The 20,171-nt window shown below is 41.6% G+C and overlaps 1 protein-coding gene across 5 annotated transcripts in view; it reads left to right on the top strand.

Annotated features, from left to right (window-relative positions):
• The window catches only part of DPP6 (dipeptidyl peptidase like 6), a 1,246,761-nt gene that overhangs the window by 1,106,301 nt on the left and 120,289 nt on the right, over positions 1-20,171 (top strand). For all 5 annotated transcript variants that reach the window (XM_033931638.1, XM_033931637.1, XM_033931641.1 and 2 more), the window contains 2 exons: positions 2,496-2,587; positions 9,932-9,979. In XM_033931638.1, the coding sequence (XP_033787529.1) occupies positions 2,496-2,587; positions 9,932-9,979 (140 nt within the window). The remainder of the gene's footprint in view (positions 1-2,495; positions 2,588-9,931; positions 9,980-20,171) is intronic.

Genomic DNA, 20,171 nt, shown 5'->3' with positions numbered 1-20,171 from the left:
TAAGCCAGTCTTTTACCCATGCTGTCAGTGTTTTTCCTAGTACTAACGAGTTCATCTTGTTCAATAACCTGCGGTGTGGAACACTGTCAAAAGCCTTACTGAAGTCTAAATAAACGATGTCCAGGGACTCCCCCCCCAATCCAGTTTTTTTGTTACCCAGTCAAAGAAGCTTATCAGATTGGATTGACAAGACTTTCCCTTCGTAAAGCCATGCTGGTGGGGAACCCTTAATCTTTCATCATCCAGAATCATGTCCAATCTGTTTTTAATCAATGTTTCCATGACTTTACTCACTATTGATGTGAGACTCACCGGTCTATAATTTTTGGCCTCTGACCTGCATCCCTTTTTGTGGAGTGGGATAACGTTGTCAGTTTTCCAGTCCAGGGGCACTCTTCCCTTGCTTAGGGAAAGATTGAAGAGCTCTGCTAACGGTTCTGCCAGAACATCTTTCAATTCTCGAAGTACTCTAGGGTGTAGATTATCTGGGCCCATAGCTTTGTTTACTTTTAGTTTTGATAGCTCGTGGTAGACGTCACACGCAGTAAATTCCATGTCCCGGAATGGGTCCTCTGAGTTCCCCTTTGTCTGTAGCTGGGGACCTTATCCTGGCGTTTCGCAGGTGAAGTAGTTATTAAGTAGTTCTGCGTTGTCTGCGTCCGAGTCTTTAAAGTTGCTGTCAGGTTTCTTTAGGCCCCCAATACCGCTTGTGTTCTTCTTCCTGTCGCTAACGTATTTGAAAAAGGATTTCTCCGCTTTCTTTACCTGCCTAGCTATGTTTTCTTCCATCTGGAGTTTGGCCTCTCTGATTTGTTTTTTAACTTCTCTAGATTTGGCCAGATAGATTTTTTTAGCTGCCGGTCGATGTGATTGTTTGTAGTTACAGGGAAATACTTTTAAAACCAATAGGAGGAAATATTTTTTCACTCAAGCTCTGGAACACATTGCCAGAGGATGTAGTAAGTGTGGTTAACGTAGCTGTTTTTTAAAAAAGGTTTGGACAAGTTCCTGGAGAAAAAGTCCATTGTCTGCTATTGAGACAGACAAGGGAGAAGACACTGCTTGCCCTAGATCGGTAGCAAGGAATGTTACTACTACAGTATTTGGAGTTTTTCCAGGTACTAGTGACCTGGATTGGTCACCGTGAAGACAGAATTCTAGGCTACATGATCCTTTGATGTGACCCAGAAAGGCTATTCATATGTTTTTATGCTAATCTTCAGCAATGATATCCAAATAATTAATGCTGAAAATTAGTGGGTAGCCCCGGCCAAGTGATTTAACTGGTCAGCGGCCGTTTCTGGATGGTTAAATTGTTTTGAATATCAACTAGATAATATGGCCCAGATTCTATAAACAGCACCTGAAGTTAGTTGCCTAGATCGGCACACCTAGCTAATCTAGGCACCTTACTTAATTATTCAATTAGGCTTAATCATCACCAATAATTGAAAAGTACCATTAAAAAGTAATTCAAAACAGTTTTTTAAAAATTAATTAACTGGAATGCGCCTAACTCGATAGGTGCCTACCACTTTGAGGTAGGCGTCACTCCAAGGTGCCTACCAGAAAATAAGCGAGGTTAGGGGAGTATTTGGGGCATGGTTTTACTTGGGCACACTCATTTAGGCCACGAAAACCCTGGTGCCTAAGGTTTCAATGCCTACTGATATCGGAAGTTTACTGAAAGCTGAATTGCAAGCTAGATCAGAGACTGACACCCATTCTGGAAGACTTAAGGCACGTCGAGGTCAAAGAACTATACACAAAAAATAAGTGCTTTTTCAACAATACAATCTTTCAAGTCATGCACATAGAAAAGCGTGTTAAGGTGGAAGTTTTGCAATGATTGGGTGGTGAGGTTTTTTGGGGACTTTCTGTCCCCTTTTTCCTCCATGTCTCTGAGCACAATCTATCCACTGATTAAAGTATAAGGAATATGGAGTTCCAAGAGGACTTTTAAGAAGTTACAGCAATTATACTAGCGTGTTTTTTGTTTATTTTCTTGCAATTTTTTCACGCTGCTTGATTTTTGAAGTTATTTCCTCCTGTGTAGTTTTGATCAAATCATGGTAGGCACTATCCTATAAGGAATCATTTATGCTCCTAAGTGGCCAGAGCCATTTACACGCCTTCTGACTTCCTTACAGAATAACTCCCACTGTGTTCATCTCTCCCCCTGCATAGCGCTACAGGTTGGCAAGTAAATCAGTGACAGGTCAGCAGAATCATTGTAAGTGCATGTTTTAAAATAAATATAGATCATTGAACTAAAAAAAAAAAAAAAAATCTGCATAGTCTGATTTTCTAGGTGGGTTTGTGCTGAAGTGCTGTTTTCATGAAGTTCTGCACAAAATAGAGACACAGACTTAGTCATCTTTCAGTCATTTATATCTGCTCCATAAATACATTCTTAATGAGCTACAAAACACCTCTCCCCCTGCATTTCTATTTATAGGACAAAACTTAAGATTCATGTGATTCTCTCTTTGCAGGCCAATAACAGTAATGACAACCTACAGTCTATTACATCGGGTGACTGGGATGTGACAAAGATATTGGCATATGATGAAAAGAGACAAAAAATGTAAGTATCAAAACAAAAGTCATAACACAAACTAGCAGCTTTTCTGTCATTTGATCTTTACTAATGCACAATAATTGCCTCTAATATACTGTGTGCACAGATAGATATAAACACGAGGGTGTTTCAAAAAGTAACAGCAAATTGACAGTATTTCATGGAACAAACACCTAAGAACATAAGAACTACCATCTCCGGATCAGACTCATGGTCCATCGAGTCCGGCGATCCGCACACGCGGAGGCCCAGTCAGGTATACACCTGATGTAGTTTTAGTCACCCATATCCTTCAATGCCTCTCGTAAGGAGATGTGCATCTAATTTGCCTTTGAATCCTAGCACAGTGGATTCCTTAATAACCTCCTTTGGGAAAGCATTCCAGGCGTCTACCACTCGCTGCGTGAAGCAGAACTTCCTGACATTTGTCCTGGACTTGTCCCCCCCTTAACTTCAAACCATATCCTCTTGTCCGTGTCACGTTGGACAATGTAAATAATTTATTTTCCTGCTCTATTTTATCGATGCCTTTCAGTATTTTGAACGTCTCGATCATGTCCCCTCGCAGCCTCCTCTGGCATTTCAAACTCCTGTGCAGGGATGATACATTCTTAGAGGAAGTGTTGATCCTGCCCAATAGATGCTATGGCATGTTTAATCGGTAAGGGTGATAGATGCCTGGAATGCCCTCCCGAGGGAAGTGGTGGAGAGGAAAACGGTGATGGAATTCAAAAAAGTGTGGAATAAATATAAAGGATCTCTAATTAGTAAAAGAATTAGGGCCGGTGCTGGACAGTCTGTGTCCCATGTGTGGTGATTTAGTGTGGGATGGGAACTCCATTAACTTAGAACATGGGGATGTTGCTGACCAGTCTTGTGGAAGATATCCTATGGTTGGAAAGGAGAGAGTTTGGACGACAACTTCAACATTTGGAGTCTAGGACAATGCCAGGTGGACTTTGCAGTCTGTTTTCCAGGCGTAAGAAGAGACAAGTTAATTTAATCATGAATTTTTGATGGGTATAACTGGTGGGCAGACTGGATGGACCGTTCAGGAGAGCGACACATCTGATTAAAGGGATGGAAAACCTTTCATAACGCTGAGAGATTGGAGAAACTGGGTCTCTTTTCCCTGGAGAAAAGGAGACTTAGAGGTGATATGATAGAGATTTACAAGATCATCAAGGGCATAGAGAGAGTAGAGAGGGACAGATTCTTCAAACTTTCAAGTAATAAAAGAACAAGAGGTCATTCAGAAAAATTGAAAGGGGACAGATTCAAAACGAATGCTAGGAAGTTCTTCTTTACCCAACGTGTGGTGGACATCTGGAATGCGCTTCCAGAGGATGTAATAGGGCAGAGTACGGTGCCGGGGTTTAAGAAAGGATTGGACAATTTCCTGCTGAAAAAGGGGATAGAAGGGTATAGATAGAGGATTACTACACAGGTCCTGAACCTGTTGGGCCGCCGCGTGAGCGGGCTGCTGGACATGATGGACCCCAGGCCTGACCCAGCGGAGGCATTGCTTATGTTCTTATGTTATCTGCCGTCATTTACCATGTTACTATATACAAAATTGCTACACACTTAGCTGTTTACACGGTAGAGGAGCAGTGACCAGTCATCAGATTTTTGTGGTCGGAGAGGGTGAAACCTCATGAAATTAACAGAAGAATGCTGCAACAGTATGGAGATGCCTGCATTGTTGAGAGAAGAGTGTACGAGTGGACAGATGCATTTAAGAATGGGCGAACATCAATCCCTGATGAGGAACACTCTGATTGTCCCAGTACGGCCACCACTATGAGAAAGTGGATCATGCTGACACCATTATTCATGAAAACAGGTGCATTTCTTGAAAAGTTCTAGCCAGGGAACTGGATGTCAGTATCGGATCTGCACATACCATTGTCTCAAAGGTTCTGAAGTACTGCAAGTTGTGTGCATAGTGGATGCCTAGGATGCTGACTGATGAGGACAAGATTATTCGTGTGCAGACTTTCACAGCCTTTCTGGCATGTATTGGTACAGGGGGATGAAACCTGGATGAATTACTATGAATTTTTTTAATTTTTTCTTCTTAGCTATTTCTGGGCAAGAATCCAAAGCTTTACCCTGCACTGTGCTTGGGTTCCAACTGCCGAAATCTCTGTTAAGACTTACTCCAGCCCATCTACACCCTCCCAGCCATTGAAGCCCTCCCCAGCCCATCCTCCACCAAACGGCCATATACAGACACAGACCGTGCAAGTCTGCCCAGTACTGGCCTTAGTTCAATATTTAATATTATTGAGCCTGAAAACAAGAGGCAGTCTTCACAATGGTGTCACACATCATCTCCAGTCAAGAAGAAGTTCAAGTCTCAACCCTCTGCTAGAAAGGTCCTGTTCACTCTCTTCTGGGATATGAATGGACCAGTTTTGGAGCACTATCAAGAAAAGGGTGAAAGAGTGAATAGTACCTGATACAGTGCAGTATTGGAAGAAGAGCTGAAGCCAAAATTAGAGAGCTGTCGCAGAGGATTTTTCTCTAAAGGCATTCTACTTCTTATGATAATGCATTCCCTCACATGGCCACTGCAACTCTTAACACCATTCAGCGATTGAGATTTCAGATCTTACAGCATCCTCCTTACAGCCCTGATCTTGCTCCCTCTGATTTTCATGTGTTTGGACCCTTGAAGGACACTTTGAGAGGATTTGGAAGTGATGACGAGGTCAAAGAAGCAGTGCATTCCTGGCTGAAGGCACAACCAAAAACATTTTTTTCCAGTGGAATAAAGAAATTGGTGTAATGGTATGAAAGTGTGTTGAAAAGGAGGGTGATTATATAGAAAAATGACATGTAATTTCTCTCTCTAATTGAATTCTATATCTCAAAATATTCAATTTGCTGTTTTACTTTTTGAAACGCCTCATATATATGCTGAAGTAGAAGGAGCATATCAATTTGTTAATGGCATGTCTAATTTACAGATAGGCTCCACACCTTTTATTCTGAGAGTGTGGCATACTGGTTAGAGCTACAGCCTCAGCACCCTGAGGTTTTGGATTCAAATCCTGCACTGCTCTTTGTGACCCTGGGCAATTCACTTAATCTTCCACTGCCCCAGGTATACTAGATAGACTGTGAGCCCACTAGGCCAGATAGGGAAAATGCATGAGTACTTGGCTGTAAACTGCTTAATACACGTCCATGTGGTATATCAAATCTGAATCCCTTTCCCTATCCATTGATCATAGTGAAATGATCGCTTGGTTTGTTGTGAAATTAGCACATATCCTCAAATTCTATAGATGGCAACTTAAGTTGGATGCACATTTGCACACTTAGTTATAGACTGGAGTCATTTAGGCATGTAACATAATTAGTTAATTGGCACTTAATTGTGGATAAGTATCAATTACTGGTGTTAACAATCAGTAATGGAACTAATTAGCAGTTGTGCATGTAACTGACTTATGCCTCTGTTCTATAAACTGAGCACTTAACTTCTCTCACATGCAAATGCAAAGGGGGCATGACTAAGGAAAGGGTATGGGCGGGCCATGTGCATCCCCAAGATTTAAGTATAGCGTTATAGAATACCATCCAGTCCAGGTGATTTATCACTTTTTAATTTGGTGGTTTGGCTTAGTATATCTTTCAGATTCACTGAGATTTCTTTCAGTTCCTCCACATCATCACTTTTGAAAACTATTTCCGGTTCAGGTAGATCTCTTACATCTTCTTCTGTAAATACTGAAGCAAAGAATTCATTCAGTCTCTCCACTATGACCTTATCCTCCCTGAGTGCCCCTTTTGCTCTTTGATCATCCAAAGGTCCCACAGATTCCCTGCTCCTGCCTACTGTCTCAGTCTGTTTATTCTTCTCCAAGTTGTTTCTTGGATACCTTTCAGCCCTTTGGGGCTGGGAAGAGTACTGAATATATGTTACTCTTTTCTGTGAGAGTAGTTTCTGAGCTTCTTTGAGGCCTTTGTTGGCTGTTTGCAGTTGACGTTCTTATGTAACTTTTTGAGCAGAATGGCTGTTTCTGAACTTGATTGCCATGGGTTTCTCTACTTCATATTTATTTAGTGGCTCTCTGTGCTTGGGTACTAACTGTAGGTGGAGCTAGAGAGCACAGTGAAGTACAGCAGATACACAGAAAAAATCCAGAGTGGACTCCTTCTGCTGGGAAAGTTTCCAGATCAGCTGTGGGCCAAGTGCAGGACCCGTGGCCGCAGTTTTGAGAAGAGAAATATGGCATGGAGAAGGGAACCGGCCAGAGGAAGTAACACCTGCAGGAGGGAGACAAGTGAGAAGGAGGATGAGGGGCATGTTGGGACACAGAAGGGAGGAAGAAGGGTGCATTGGGACAAGTAGGGAAGGCTTCTCAGTCAGCTGTGGGCTGCGGCCTGAAAAGTACAGTGGGTAGAAGCAAGCCGGCCATACACTGGTATGGTTCCTGTGGGAGGGAGGCAAGTGGGAAGGAGGACGAGGGGCATGTTGGGACATGGAAGAGAGGAAGGAGGGTTATGTTGGAACACAGAAAGAATGCAGGAAATTTCAGACAAAGGAGGGAGGAGGGGACATGAACTTGGGACACAGAATGGAGGGAGGGGAGCATTAACTTGGGACATAGGATAGAAGAATGGAGGGAGGGAGGGAAAAATATGCTGGGGAGAATTGTTGGGTATGGGAGTCTGAGTGAGAAGGAAAGAGAGAAAGTGCACATTGGGAAATGAAGAAAGAGGAGAATTGTTAAGCATAGGAAGGAAGAGAGAAATATTGGACATGGTGGTGGGAGAGGCTTGAGGTACAGATGCATGGGGAAGAGAGATGAGAAGGAGAAATGTTGGATGTGGTGGTGGAGAGGGAACAGTGGGATGAATGAAGACGAAAGTAAATGTAAACACATCTTTTCTTTCTATTTAAATTACAGTACTTTATTTTGAAAACTGTTTCCTTAATATTTCATGTTTTTATAGACTGTGTACTATATAGGATCCGAGTTACATATAAATTCAACTTAAGAATGTTTTTAAAAATGGAGCCCGTTCTTAACCCGGAGACTGCCTGTATTTGAAATGCAATAAAAACACAGCACTGTTGGCAATATAGATCTTTCAGGCATTCCATTTGTTTACTTTCAATCAAAACTGTACAAATTGTTCACTCCCAACCCCGAGAATTGCCTATTTTCCCCACATCAGACTTGAACAAGAACCAAAAACCCAATTTTTGAGGGTAAAACTCCATTTTACCCATAACAATATTTTTATCACTCTCCCTATTTATAAACATTTAACTGAAGAATCATATTTATTTTACATATTTTATTGATCCTGAAAACCAGACATGTTAATTTTTTGTAAAATTGGAATTATGTAGCTCTATTGTAGATTGTAGGTGATTGATGATGGTGATGTACAAGAAGATGATGCATAGCTTGGTTTCCAGTAGATAGCTTTGTGTCAGTCTTTCTTTCAAATTTCTATGCCTTCTAGCTGTGCAAGAGAAATGCGCCATGACTTGACACATTCAGTATTATCTGAGTGCTTGGCCAATGTCTCACAATAATGTACAGTGAGGTTGTGTATCAGAAAAGGAGCTCAGTCTCTCTCTTAAATTAATTACAGTCTCCCAGATTCTTTAAAGGGTACCCATACTGAGATGGTGTGCACATCAGTCCCTATTACCAAAAATTACACTGGAGGCAAGAGTCCTGTTCAAATTTGCCTGTATCTGTTTCAAATCAATCTTTGGTATGTCTCCAGCTTACCTTGTTTTCCATTTCTTCTTGGATCTTTCCAACAAGCCCACAAATAGAGTACATCTATTTGCATATCCTACTATAAAATCATGTGGTTTCAAGAGATTTCTTGATAGAACTCTTGCTTTTCAGGCAGCCAAAATGAACGACTGGCTTGGTAAAATTACTCCATGTGTTTTATTATTGAAATTCTATTTTACAAATATTTGTATTTTTTACTGTAGTATTGTATTTTGCTGATTGTCCAGCTCTTTTTAGTGTAAACCACCTAGAACTTTTGGTTATGGCGGTATAAAAGAATAAAGTTATTATTATTATTTCATCTTACTACTCTTTTAGAAAACTAGTAAAAATGCAAATATTTGATAGATTTGTAACCTAAGTTTTTACTGTTTTGTTCATTTGTTTGTCATGTATCTTGCTATAATTCTGTATAATTCACTGACTGTTTCTGTTTCTCTTGTTGTAAACCGCCTAGAACTGGTATGGTCTGGTGGTATATAAGAATAAAGTTATTATTATGAACATAAGAATTGCCGCTGCTGGGTCAGACCAGTGGTCCATCGTGCCCAGCAGTCCGCTCACACAGCAGCCCTCTGGTCAAAGACCAGAGCCCTAACTGAGACTAGCCCTACCTGCGTATGTTCTGGTTCAGCAGGAACTTGTCTAACTTTGTCTTGAATCCCTGGAGGGTGTTTTCCATTACGACAGACAGTGTTCCAGTTTTCTACCACTCTCTGGGTAAAGAAGAACTTCCTTATGTTTGTACGGAATCTATCCTCTTTCAATTTTAGAGAGTGCCCTCTCGTTCTCCCTACCTTGGAGAAGGTGAACAACCTGTCCTTATCTACTAAGTCTATCCCTTTCAGTACCTTGAATGTTTCAACACCAGTAATTAGCTGCTAATAGACAATTAATGCTGTTAATTGAGACTAATTTGGAGTTGCGCGTGCAACTGCTTATGCATGATTTTACAAAAATCCGGGCCTAAATTTTCTTGTGTGTTACCGAAAAAGGGGGGGAACATAGTCATGGGTGTGTCAGGGCATTCTGAAAAGTTGCATGTGGAATTACAGAAAGCTGCCTAAGCGCACCTAAGTTGGGCGCCAGCATTTATATTGGGTTTCAGCAGACGTAAATCTGTCGCCCTAAGGTTAGGCCTGGGATCTGTGCTATTTTATACAAGGTGCCCGCACTTTATAGTATTCCGCTTAGTGCTGATTTTTTTTTTTTTTTCAGCTGCCAAGGTGTTTATAAAATTCCTTCCTATGGGACTTTGTCGAATGACAACAGCTAAATATCAATAAATAAGTAAACATATCAAAGATGATGAAAAGAAAACCTCAATTGGAAATTATTTAAGCAGCTCCTAATGCAAGGAAGCTCATTTTACCAGCTCAGATCTCTAAGCCGGACAGCCATGGCTTTCTCCCTTGATTTTTTTGATTAGGATCGCAAAACAATTCATGATCAGTGGATGGCACTATAGACCAAAGCAAAGTCAATTACGACTGTGATTATAGCTAAATGCAGGTCTAACATGTTCACTCTCCTTTGTTAAGATTTATTAACTGCCTTTATTTTTTACTTATAGCTACTTCCTCAGCACAGAGGATTCACCAAGCAGGCGACAATTATACAGGTAAATTTGTGATATTTTCCATCATTTTATAGACATACTTTACCAGTCAAGGCAGGGAACAGTAATTTTCTTCTTCTCCAATATCAGAGCTGTATATCTGAAAATAGACCTGGTAGGATCTTGTACTATATCACTTTCCCTTGGCATTTTGAAATTTATCACCGTGGCTAATGTCAGAAATTCATTTATTGAAAGGGTTAACAAAATAACCAATAATTCAGGCAATAAGAAAGGGGAAAGTGATTAAAGCTACAGCCTCAACACCCTGAGGTTGGGGGTTCAAACCCACGCTGCACCTTGTGACCCTGGGCAGGTCATTTAATCCCCCCATTGCCTCAGGTACATTAGATAGATTGTGAGCCCACCGGGACAGACAGGGAAAAATGCTTGAGTACCTGAATAAATTAATGTAAACCTCTCTGAGTTCCCCTGGAAGAACAGTATAGAAAATTGAATAAATAAATTATCTTGCAGACTGATTTCATTCTGGTGGAACAGATTAGAGAGTGTTGGATTAAAAATGGGTATAATATCATGATGGGTTAAATGTACAAATGTGATTATGAATTTTATGAAAGTGATATTTAATTTGTCCACAAAAACTAATTGGGAGGAAAGGTGGGCCACTTAGCGTAGCTTTCCATTCACAGCACTTTGAGGTGACACTTTTGCATTTCAAAAAGGATCACATTAAGCTCAATGAGAAAAAAAAATCCTTTCTATTGTAGTGTAAGCAGAAGTAATTTTTTTTTGTCTACAATTCCATTATGTAGACAGTTCTGCTCAGTAGAAGGGATGCTGCTGTTCAGACTTTCAAACACACTGCATGATGGTTTAAGTCAACTTTAAGATGTTTTCTGCTTTCAAGTGAGTGTGTTGTACAGCCTTTGCAATGTAGGCTCAGTCCGATAGTCAGCTCCAGTTTCAAAAGTATGTAGAAGCTGTAACTGAGACATCCAGGTCAGGACATCTCAAGTTTCACTCATATTTTAGAAAAAGAATCTGCTGAAATAGAAACTGTTTTAAAATACTGGAGAAATTAAGGTTTATGCACCGAGGCCCTGATACTCTAAATAGCGCCTAAAACAGAGGTACTGATGAGTACAGCGCTTAGCGTATGTCAATCATGAGTTAGCTGCTGTTATAGAATCATGCCTAGTGGCATCTAAAGTGGACTTAGGTGTCATAGTAACATAGTAACATAGTAACATAGTAGATGACGGCAGATAAAGACCCGAATGGTCCATCCAGTCTGCCCAACCTGATTCAATTTAAATTTTTTTTTTTTTTTCCTTCTTAGCTATTTCTGGGCGAGAATCCAAAGCTCTACCCGGTACTGTGCCTGAGTTCCAACTGCCAAAATCAGTAGACATCCTAACTTTTCAGTGTACCACATTTATGCCAGAGTTTTCTTAGCCTAATTGAGTGAGCCTAAGTCCAAAACAGGTACCTTCATGACAAATATGCCCACAATCCGTCCCCTAACCACACCTACTTTCTGGTATGCACCTTGGACTAGGCGCTTAACTCAAAGTGGAAGGTGCCAACCATCCAATTAAGTGCAATTTACGTCAATTACGAGGTGCTAATTTTTAATTATTGGTGCCAATTAAGCCTTTTACATAATTAAGTAAGATGCCTAGATTGTCTAGGCATGCTAATCTAAGCACCTAACTTTAGTGATCCATCAGGGCCTGAGTACGTGCAGCATAAACATTCATTTTAGGGAAAAAAAAAAAATTGAATAATTTTAAGGGGTCAAAAACCAGCACATAAATGTGTATATGCCGATACATATATGTTTATTAACTGTTTTAAATGTGTATTTTCTCAACGCTATCACAAAGACTGGTATCCGTTGCCAGTTTGGATTTGGGGACAAAAACACTGGCAGTAAGGTGCCTGCAACCTCCCCTAATCCTTCCAGTGGAGTGCTACTCAATTTTAAACGTGCTTGGTAGAAGGTATAAATCCTGACGTTGATCAGTTAGGACATCAACATCTATTCCCCTTCTGAAACGGGAGATAAATGTGTGTATCTTCTAGGCACGCCCGAGTCCCATCCAAAACACACCCAGACCACATCCTCTTACCATTTGCATGCACTGAGAAATTTGACATTTATATCCCAGCCTTGTAAAATTGGAACTTAGATGTTTATGCAAGCTCCTACTTCCTGGTGTCTCTCAAGCAGGCTTTCAAGACCAGATTCCGAATGATCTATTCTTCGCTGAACAAAAGGGTCTATCGGATCCATAACAAGGGTGCTCATAGTCTCGGAGGGATAGACACGGGGCTTCCTCTTTCGTTTCTCTATCAAGGAAAGTAAGGAAAATGGTCAGAGAGCAAACTCTAGGCCTCTGCCATCTTGACTCCACCCTCCCACTCTGCTGTCTCTCAGAACCTCTTTGGATTTTTAACATTAGATGGAATTCATAGAAGCTTAAACACTTTGGCTTCAATATGATGCAACTTTTTCCTAACCCTTTCTCTCTAAATAAATAGAGATCAAACAAAGCAAAGAAAATAAGATGATACCTTTTTTATTGGGAGATGAGGTATTGCCTTCGAAAGCTGGTCAAAAAATGCATTATGTTAGTCCAGTTAAAAAGGTGTACTCTTATTTTCTTTGTTATGATTTATCTCTTTTTATTACCTTTCAAAGAGGCTACCACAGTGCGTTCTACATTAAATGGTAATTTGTCCTGGGGAATCTTAAATTAATTCTAGAAGGTCTAAATTGTAATAGAAAGTCACACTGCCCTTGTTAAATTTTATATTATTGTGCATACAAGTAATGAGTTAGCTTTTCTTACGTCAAAAAATAGTTTATAGCTTTGGCAGTTATTCTAGAAGTCCTAGTCATGATTTGGCTGTGCATAAACTGGCACTTGGACTTCTATATCAGATGAGCATATAAATCCCAATTTTAGAAAACTGGGATATATTGTATGGGCCTGATTCTCAAAACGCAAGTCCCGATTGCAGGTGACAGTAGACGTCCTACCGCCATCTGACAGCCAATCAGGATGCACATTTTTTTTTTTTTTTTTAATCTTTATTCCTTTTTATTTCTTTCAACAAGTGTACAGTATTATTACAATTAATTTACATAACACACTTGGCATTCTTAAACAATATTATTATACATGTTTTTATTCCCTCCCCCACCTCCCACCCTTTTCCATATCAATAAAATATTCCTTACAAATTTATATATAATTATATATCCCTTTTTGATAATACAATTAATCTGACATGAAATCTGTCCCTCCCCCCATCCTTCTTCCTCAAACACTTTAAACATTTTATTATACCCAGTAATGCACAACAATAAATATCCCATCCTATTACATATATCTCCTTATTTTTCATATTGTTCAAGGAAGGACACCTATCTTGTAGGTGTCCATAGCACATCTATGGAGATGCGTAGGGATACTTAAGCATGCCTAAGGCGTAATTTCACCTGGAAGTAGCCTTGGGCATACTTAAGTGTCCCTACGCGTCTCCATTGGCACAAGACAGACGCTTAAATGTAGGCCTGCAAAATGCTGGCCTACATTTAAGGCATCAGTTCAACGATATAGATGCGATTCTCTTTAGGAGGCCGATGCATGATTGGCACGCAATCGGTGGCCACTTCTTAAGCATCTGCCAAGATCAGCATCCTAAAGAGAATCAGGCTGGCCCAGATTCTGCAAAGTGCGTTTCAATTGTAGGCAGCTGTAGGCGTCCTATATCTGTCTAATCAGCCAATCAGCAAAATGCCGGCCTACATTGTAAGTAGACGCAGCCGCTATGCTTATTGCGGCAAGAGATTTCCCTGCCGCGATAAGTATAGTGGCCGCCAGCCCCCCACCCGAAACAATCGAAGCAGGAGGGAGCCCAACCCTTCCTGCCCGAAGACTCCTGCACCCCCTGATGAAGATCGCGACAGAAGCAGAGTTCCCGCTAAGCTGCGCTGGCGTGCGCTGGCGCACAAAATATTAGGTCGCAGCGCACAAGTTTCTCGTCACAGCGCAGGACCGGCAAGATTGACTCATTTGAACTTCTGCAAGATCAGCATCGGAAGCGTGCGCTGGGCCGGAGAGATCTTGGGGAGCCTCCGACAGTGGCTTTCTCCCCTCTCTGCAGCTCTCCTTTACTTCCCAGCGCAGCGATTCACGAAGGCAGCCTCGGGGCTTTTGCTGAGTCGCAGCTGCCTCTGATGATGCAACTTCCTCTTTCCTCAGAGGCGGCGCGACACAACAAAGGACCCGAGGCTGCCTTCGTGAATCGCTGCGCTGGGAAGTAAGAAGAGCTGCTGGGAGGGGAGAAAACCACTATCAGTCTGGGAAGCTGCTGGGCAGAGGAAAAAAGGGACAGCTGCTACTGGAAAGGGAGAAGGAGAGATGCTTCTGGGAGGGGAGGAGGGAAAGGAATCTGGGAAGCTGCTGGGCCAGGAAAAAAAAGGGACAGCTGCTACTGGAGAGGGAGAAGGAGAAGGAGAGATGCATCTGGGAGGGGAGGAGGGAAAGGAATCTGGGAAGCTGCTGGGCCAGGAAAAAAAAGGACAGCTGCTACTGGAGAGGGAGAAGAAGGAGAGATGCTTCTGGGAGGGGAGGAGGGAAAGGAATCTGGGAAGCTGCTGGGCTAGGAAAAAAAGGGACAGCTGCTACCGGAGAGGGAGAAGGAGACGGAGAGATGCTTCTGGGAGGGGAGGAGGGAAAGGAATCTGGGAAGCTGCTGGGCCAGGAAAAAAAAGGACAGCTGCTACTGGAGAGGGAGAAGAAGGAGAGATGCTTCTGGGAGGGGAGGAGGGAAAGGAATCTGGGAAGCTGCTGGGCAAGGAAAAAAAGGGACAGCTGCTACTGGATAAGGAGAAGAAGGAGAGATGCTTCTGGGAGGGGAGGAGGGAAAGGAATCTGGGAAGCTGCTGGGCTAGGAAAAAAAGGGACAGCTGCTACTGGAAAGGGAGAAGGAGACGGAGAGATGCTTCTGGGAGGGGAGGAGGGAAAGGAATCTGGGAAGCTGCTGGGCAAGGAAAAAAAAGGGACAGCTGCTACTGGAGAGGGAGACGGAGAGATGCTGCTGGGAGGGGAGGAAGGGAAGAGAGTTACTGCTGGACAGGAGGCTGGGAGAAAGAAAGAAAGGGGGCAGGCAGGGAAACAGAAGGAAAGAAGAGAAACAGAAAAAAAGAAAGAAGGGTCAGGGAGAGAGGAAGAAAAAGTTGGGGGAGGGAATGAGGTGTGGAGGAGAGAAAGCATACAGGCTGATAGAAGGGAAGAAAGATTGGATGCACAGTCAGAAGAAGAAAGTGCAACCAGAAATCACCAGACAAGGTAGGAAAAATGATTTTATTTTAAATTTAGCAAAGTGGAGGCAGTATTACCACAGTTTTCAAAGGAATTTGCCCAAATAACTTAATAGTTAACTGGGTAAATTCCCAGAGATGAAAACTTCCCTTCACTTACTATGCACAGTTCTGAATTTATATCTGCTGTCTATATTTTACAATATGGTCCCCTTTTACTAAACCGCAATAGTGGTTTTTAGCGCAGGGAGCCTATTGTCTTCTGGACTGTTTTTAATTTACAGTTTACACATATGGATGTAACAGACATAACTACATTTGTTGTAAAACATTTATTAAGATATCATTTCATCCCTACAATTTCTGTGTTCTTAAAAATATTATTTAACGTTATTTAATTTAGCGTGTAGGCCTAAAATTCCTTTGAATACCTCGTCCTCATGTATCAGCAACTTTGACAACATATTTATTTGGCTCATAACTTGCTGGCGCCCGATATTTTTAGCTCACAGTGAAAAAAGTTTGCTCACAACACCCGCCCGCTTAGAGGGAACACTGGACAGAAGGTAGCCCAACCCCTCCTGCCCGAAGACCCCCCCCCCGATGAAGATCACGGCAGGAGGGAGCCCAACCCCTCTTGCTCAAAGACCCCCCACGCGCAGTAGACCATCACCCCCGGCTAACTCTCCCCCCACTAACCGTTGAAATGATGCAGGCCTGCCCCTTTCCAGCCCATTCCACAGGAAGCTAAGGCCTGATTGGCCCAGACACCTAAGGCCCCACCCAAAGGAAAACTGTCTGTCCGACCAACTTTTCAAGGTTGGTGGGGGGGTTTAGCTGGGGATGGTGGTCTGCCGCATGTGGGGGGTCTTCGGGCAGGAGTGGTTGGGCTCCCTCCTGCCTCGATCTTTGTCGGGGATAGGGGATCTTGGGGCAGGAGGGGTTGGGCTCCCTCCTGCCTCGATCTTCGTTGTTGGGGTTCTTGGGTCTTCGGGCAAGAGGGGTTGGGCTCCCTCCTGCCTCGATCGTTCGGGGGGGGGGTCTTGGGTCTTCGGGCAGGAGGTGTTGGGCTCCCTTCTGCCTCAATCGTCCTATACAGAATCCGGGCCACTGTGTCCAAATTATGAATATGTGCATATGGCAAGGAGGCATGGTCTGGGTGTGTTCTGGGCAGGGCTGAAATATACACATGCATTCCCCATTTCAGAATGGTACTAGGGAGAATGGGACTTGTATACACTTACCCCTCCATATTCGTGGTTTTGCAGTCCGCGGTTTCTGTTATTGGTGATTTTTCAATTGAAGGCCACGCCCCCAAATTTATATCACAGGAAATCGCTGCTCCTGGCCTTGCACAGAGAAAATCACTGCTCCCAGCTGCACTTTCTTCACTGGAACAGGTCAAGTTATTCGCGGTTTTGTCTTTTTTTGTTGTTTTTTTACAGAAAAGCCGCAAATAACTTACGCAAAGTTATTTGCTGTTTTTCTCTGTTTGCTGCCTTGCCATTCCCCTATCACCATGAATACAGAGAGGGAAGTGTACTGCCTTTTTGTGGTTGCACATTTAAAGTGGTTTACACACATGCAGGTACTTATTTTCAACCTGGGGCATTGGAGGATTAATTGACTTGCCCAGGGTCACAAGGTGCTGTTTAGAGAATAGTGCTTAAGTGAGTTTTGGACCTGATTTTTAAAGTGCTATATATAGAATTCAATCCTATATGTCTAAGTAGTGATTTTAGAAAACTGCCAATTACACATGCAGTTGCGCAATTTGGAACGAGGCATGTTGTGGACCTGAAAAGGAAGCGTGTATTTACAATTTTGCAACAGCAAAACACACACACTTAAAAGTCCTAGATGCCATCATCTACACCTCCTCCGGGAACCTGAGACTTGCAGAAGTAATTGTGCTTATCTCTCTTTTAGAGTTTTCTAGCATGCTTTCTTCCTTTGCTCCCTTGGGTTTCCAGTCTTGTAAAATTCTGCCTTTATGCCTGTAAGTGCTGACACTGACATGCGTAGGTTGCAAATTATAGATATCTTATATCTTAAAGTCAACCCAACAATTTATCCACATGTACAAAGCAAGGGTTTCAAAACTAAATATCACTTTAGTGATAGTTTTACTCCAATTCAGTGTTTTATTTTTGTTAAACTTAAATGCTGGATAAGGATGAAAAAGAGCCCGATATATTGATAACTGCAGTTTTTAGCTATAATAAAGGTAAGGCTATTTTAAATAAGCCCAGCTTTCGTAGAAATACATTTATATTTGAAAAGGGATAGTAAAAGCTTTTGGTCTTTTTCAATACATTTGTCTGTAAATAGTTTTAAGTATATGAATAAAGAAAAGAGCAAGATGCTATAGCAGGAAGGCACATTTTTTAAATGGTTATAATGATTTTTTTATAATGGTTGTTGGTGATCTGTCCCTCTCTTTTACTAAGGTGCATTAGTCATTTTAGCGCATGCTAAATATTAGCGCACGCTAAACGCTAACACGTTCTTAGAATATAATGGACGCGTTAGCATTTAGCGCGCGCTAAAACGGCTAGCGCGCCTTAATAAAAGGACCCCTATGTGTTTGCAGTCCCTTGTTTTTGTACATGTAGGTTGCAAATTAGCCATTTATATGTACAAATACCTGATTGATGCTGCTTTTTTTCTGAATAATACGAGAAATGGCTGTTACCAAATGGAGGCATGGTCAGCAATGCGGGCAATAGTAAAATATTATTTTACTGTTGACTTGTGCTATTTTATCATAGCTTTTTAAAATGCTCATAAGTCAAAAAATGCCCATGATCCATCCCCAACTATACCCACATCTAGGTTTGCAAGGAACAGAAATATTTGTTAAGCAATTCAGCCTTCTACATATTTCTCCCCTTCTCCTTTGAGTCTCACAGTACCACTTTTGCACTTCTATCACTAATATATATAAAAAATGTCTTGTCTCCCCGATCTTACCGTTTCAGCTATTTTTTTCGTCCATTTGCATCTTTGCTTTCCTGACTACACGACCAGACTCTCTTAACTTTTCCAGATATTTTTGCCTGTCTTCCTCTTTATATGATCTTTTGTATTTTATGAAAGCTAACCTTTTATTCCTTACCTTCTCAGCTACTACTTTTGAGAACCAAAGCAGTCTTCTTTTCCTCTTACTTTTACTTACTTGCCTCACAAAAAAGGTTTGTCGCTCTTACAATTACTCATTTCAGTTTTGCCTACTGCATTTCCACCTCTTCCAGACAACAATTTCTTGATATAATTCCCTATCCAAACAAAGTTAGTTAGAACCTTTGCTTTTGAATGAGTCTTCTCTATACCCATCTTAATATTTAACCGTACTAAGCAGTGATCACTGGATGCCAGATGATTACCCACTGTAACATCAGAAACACTCCCTGTTTGTAAGTATTAAGTCCAGTATGACCCCATCCCATGTGGGTTCCATTACCAACTGATGGAACAGTTCTTCTTCTAGAGAATCCAGGATTTCCCTACTTCTACTTCCCAATCAACATGCGGCATGTTAAAATCACTTATTAGTAAAACTTCCCCTTTTTTAGATATATTCTGAATGCTTACTATTAAATCTCTGTCCACTTCTTCCGTCTGTGAAGGAGGCCTTTATATCACACCAATGTAAACATATTCACCATTCCCTATTTCCAAATTAATCCACAGTGCCTCTTCCTTGCCCTGCAGATCCTGTAATTGTGTGGCTTTAATATGATCATTAACATATAATGCTTTGAATAATAGGCAGTAAAATCTGAATTGAATACGAGCTTGTATAGGTAGCCAGTGAGAATCTAGGTAGGCATTGGTGATGTGGTTGAATTTTCCAAGTGAATAGATCAGCCTGAGGGCTGTGTTTTGTACAGTCTGTAATTGTTTTATTAAGTTTATGGGGCATGGTAGGTAGAGGATATTGCAGTAGTCTACTAAACTTAGGATTAGGGATTGGACTATGAGTCTATATTGCTCTTTTTCGAAGAATTTTCTTATTTTTCGTAGATTGCACATGGTAAAGAATGCTTTTTGAGTGATCTTGTTGATTTGAACCTGCAAGGTGCAGCATCTGTCTATCGTTACTCCTAGGAGTTTAAGAGCGAACTATATGGGGTATTTGGTGGCGTTTATTTCTAGTTCGGTTATGGATGGGGTTTTATCCTTTTCAAGCAATAGAAATTTTGTTTTGTCTGGGTTGAGCTTTAATTTGTGGTCTAACATCCATTTTTTCACTGCTTCTAGTATTTTTTTCAGGTTGTCTGTTGAAGTGGAGTCTGGTGAGTCGAAGGGGAGGAGTATGGTTATGTCATCTGCGTAACTGAATGAAGTTACTTCTAGGTTGTCTAGAATAGTACCAAGGGAGGATAAGAAGAGGTTGAAGAGCATGGGCGACAGTGGTGACCCTTGAGGAACTCCACAGGGGTTAGACCAGGGAGCCGATATAAGATCTTTTGTTTTTACTCTGTATGTTCTTGTTTTGAGGAAATCTTGGAACCAATTGTAGACCCCGCCTGAGATCCCTATGGCTTCTAGTATCTGAAGAAGTATGGTGTGGTCTACCAAGTCAAATGCGGCAGAGAGGTCAAGTTGAATTATCAGCATCCTTCTTCCTTTGCTGAGGTGTTGTCGGGTTATATCAAGTAGGGATGCTAGAAGTTTCTCTGTACTGTGGTAGGTTCTAAACCCCGATTGTGTGGGGTGGAGTAGATTGTGGTCTTCGAGGTAGTTGGTGAGGTATTGTGCAATGAGACCTTCTATTAGTTTAACATATAATGGTATTGAGGCTATGGGTCTGTAGTTGGAAGGGGAGTCTATTGGGCCTTTGTGGACTTTCAGTATTGGGGTGATTATGATTTCCCCTTAGTCTTGTGGGAA

This window comes from Geotrypetes seraphini, chromosome 2 (assembly GCF_902459505.1).
Source record: "Geotrypetes seraphini chromosome 2, aGeoSer1.1, whole genome shotgun sequence".
In the NCBI taxonomy this organism is placed as follows: Eukaryota; Metazoa; Chordata; class Amphibia; order Gymnophiona; family Dermophiidae; genus Geotrypetes; species Geotrypetes seraphini.
Note: the sequence above shows the minus strand (reverse complement) of the source record. Positions and strands in the feature narration are given on the sequence as shown.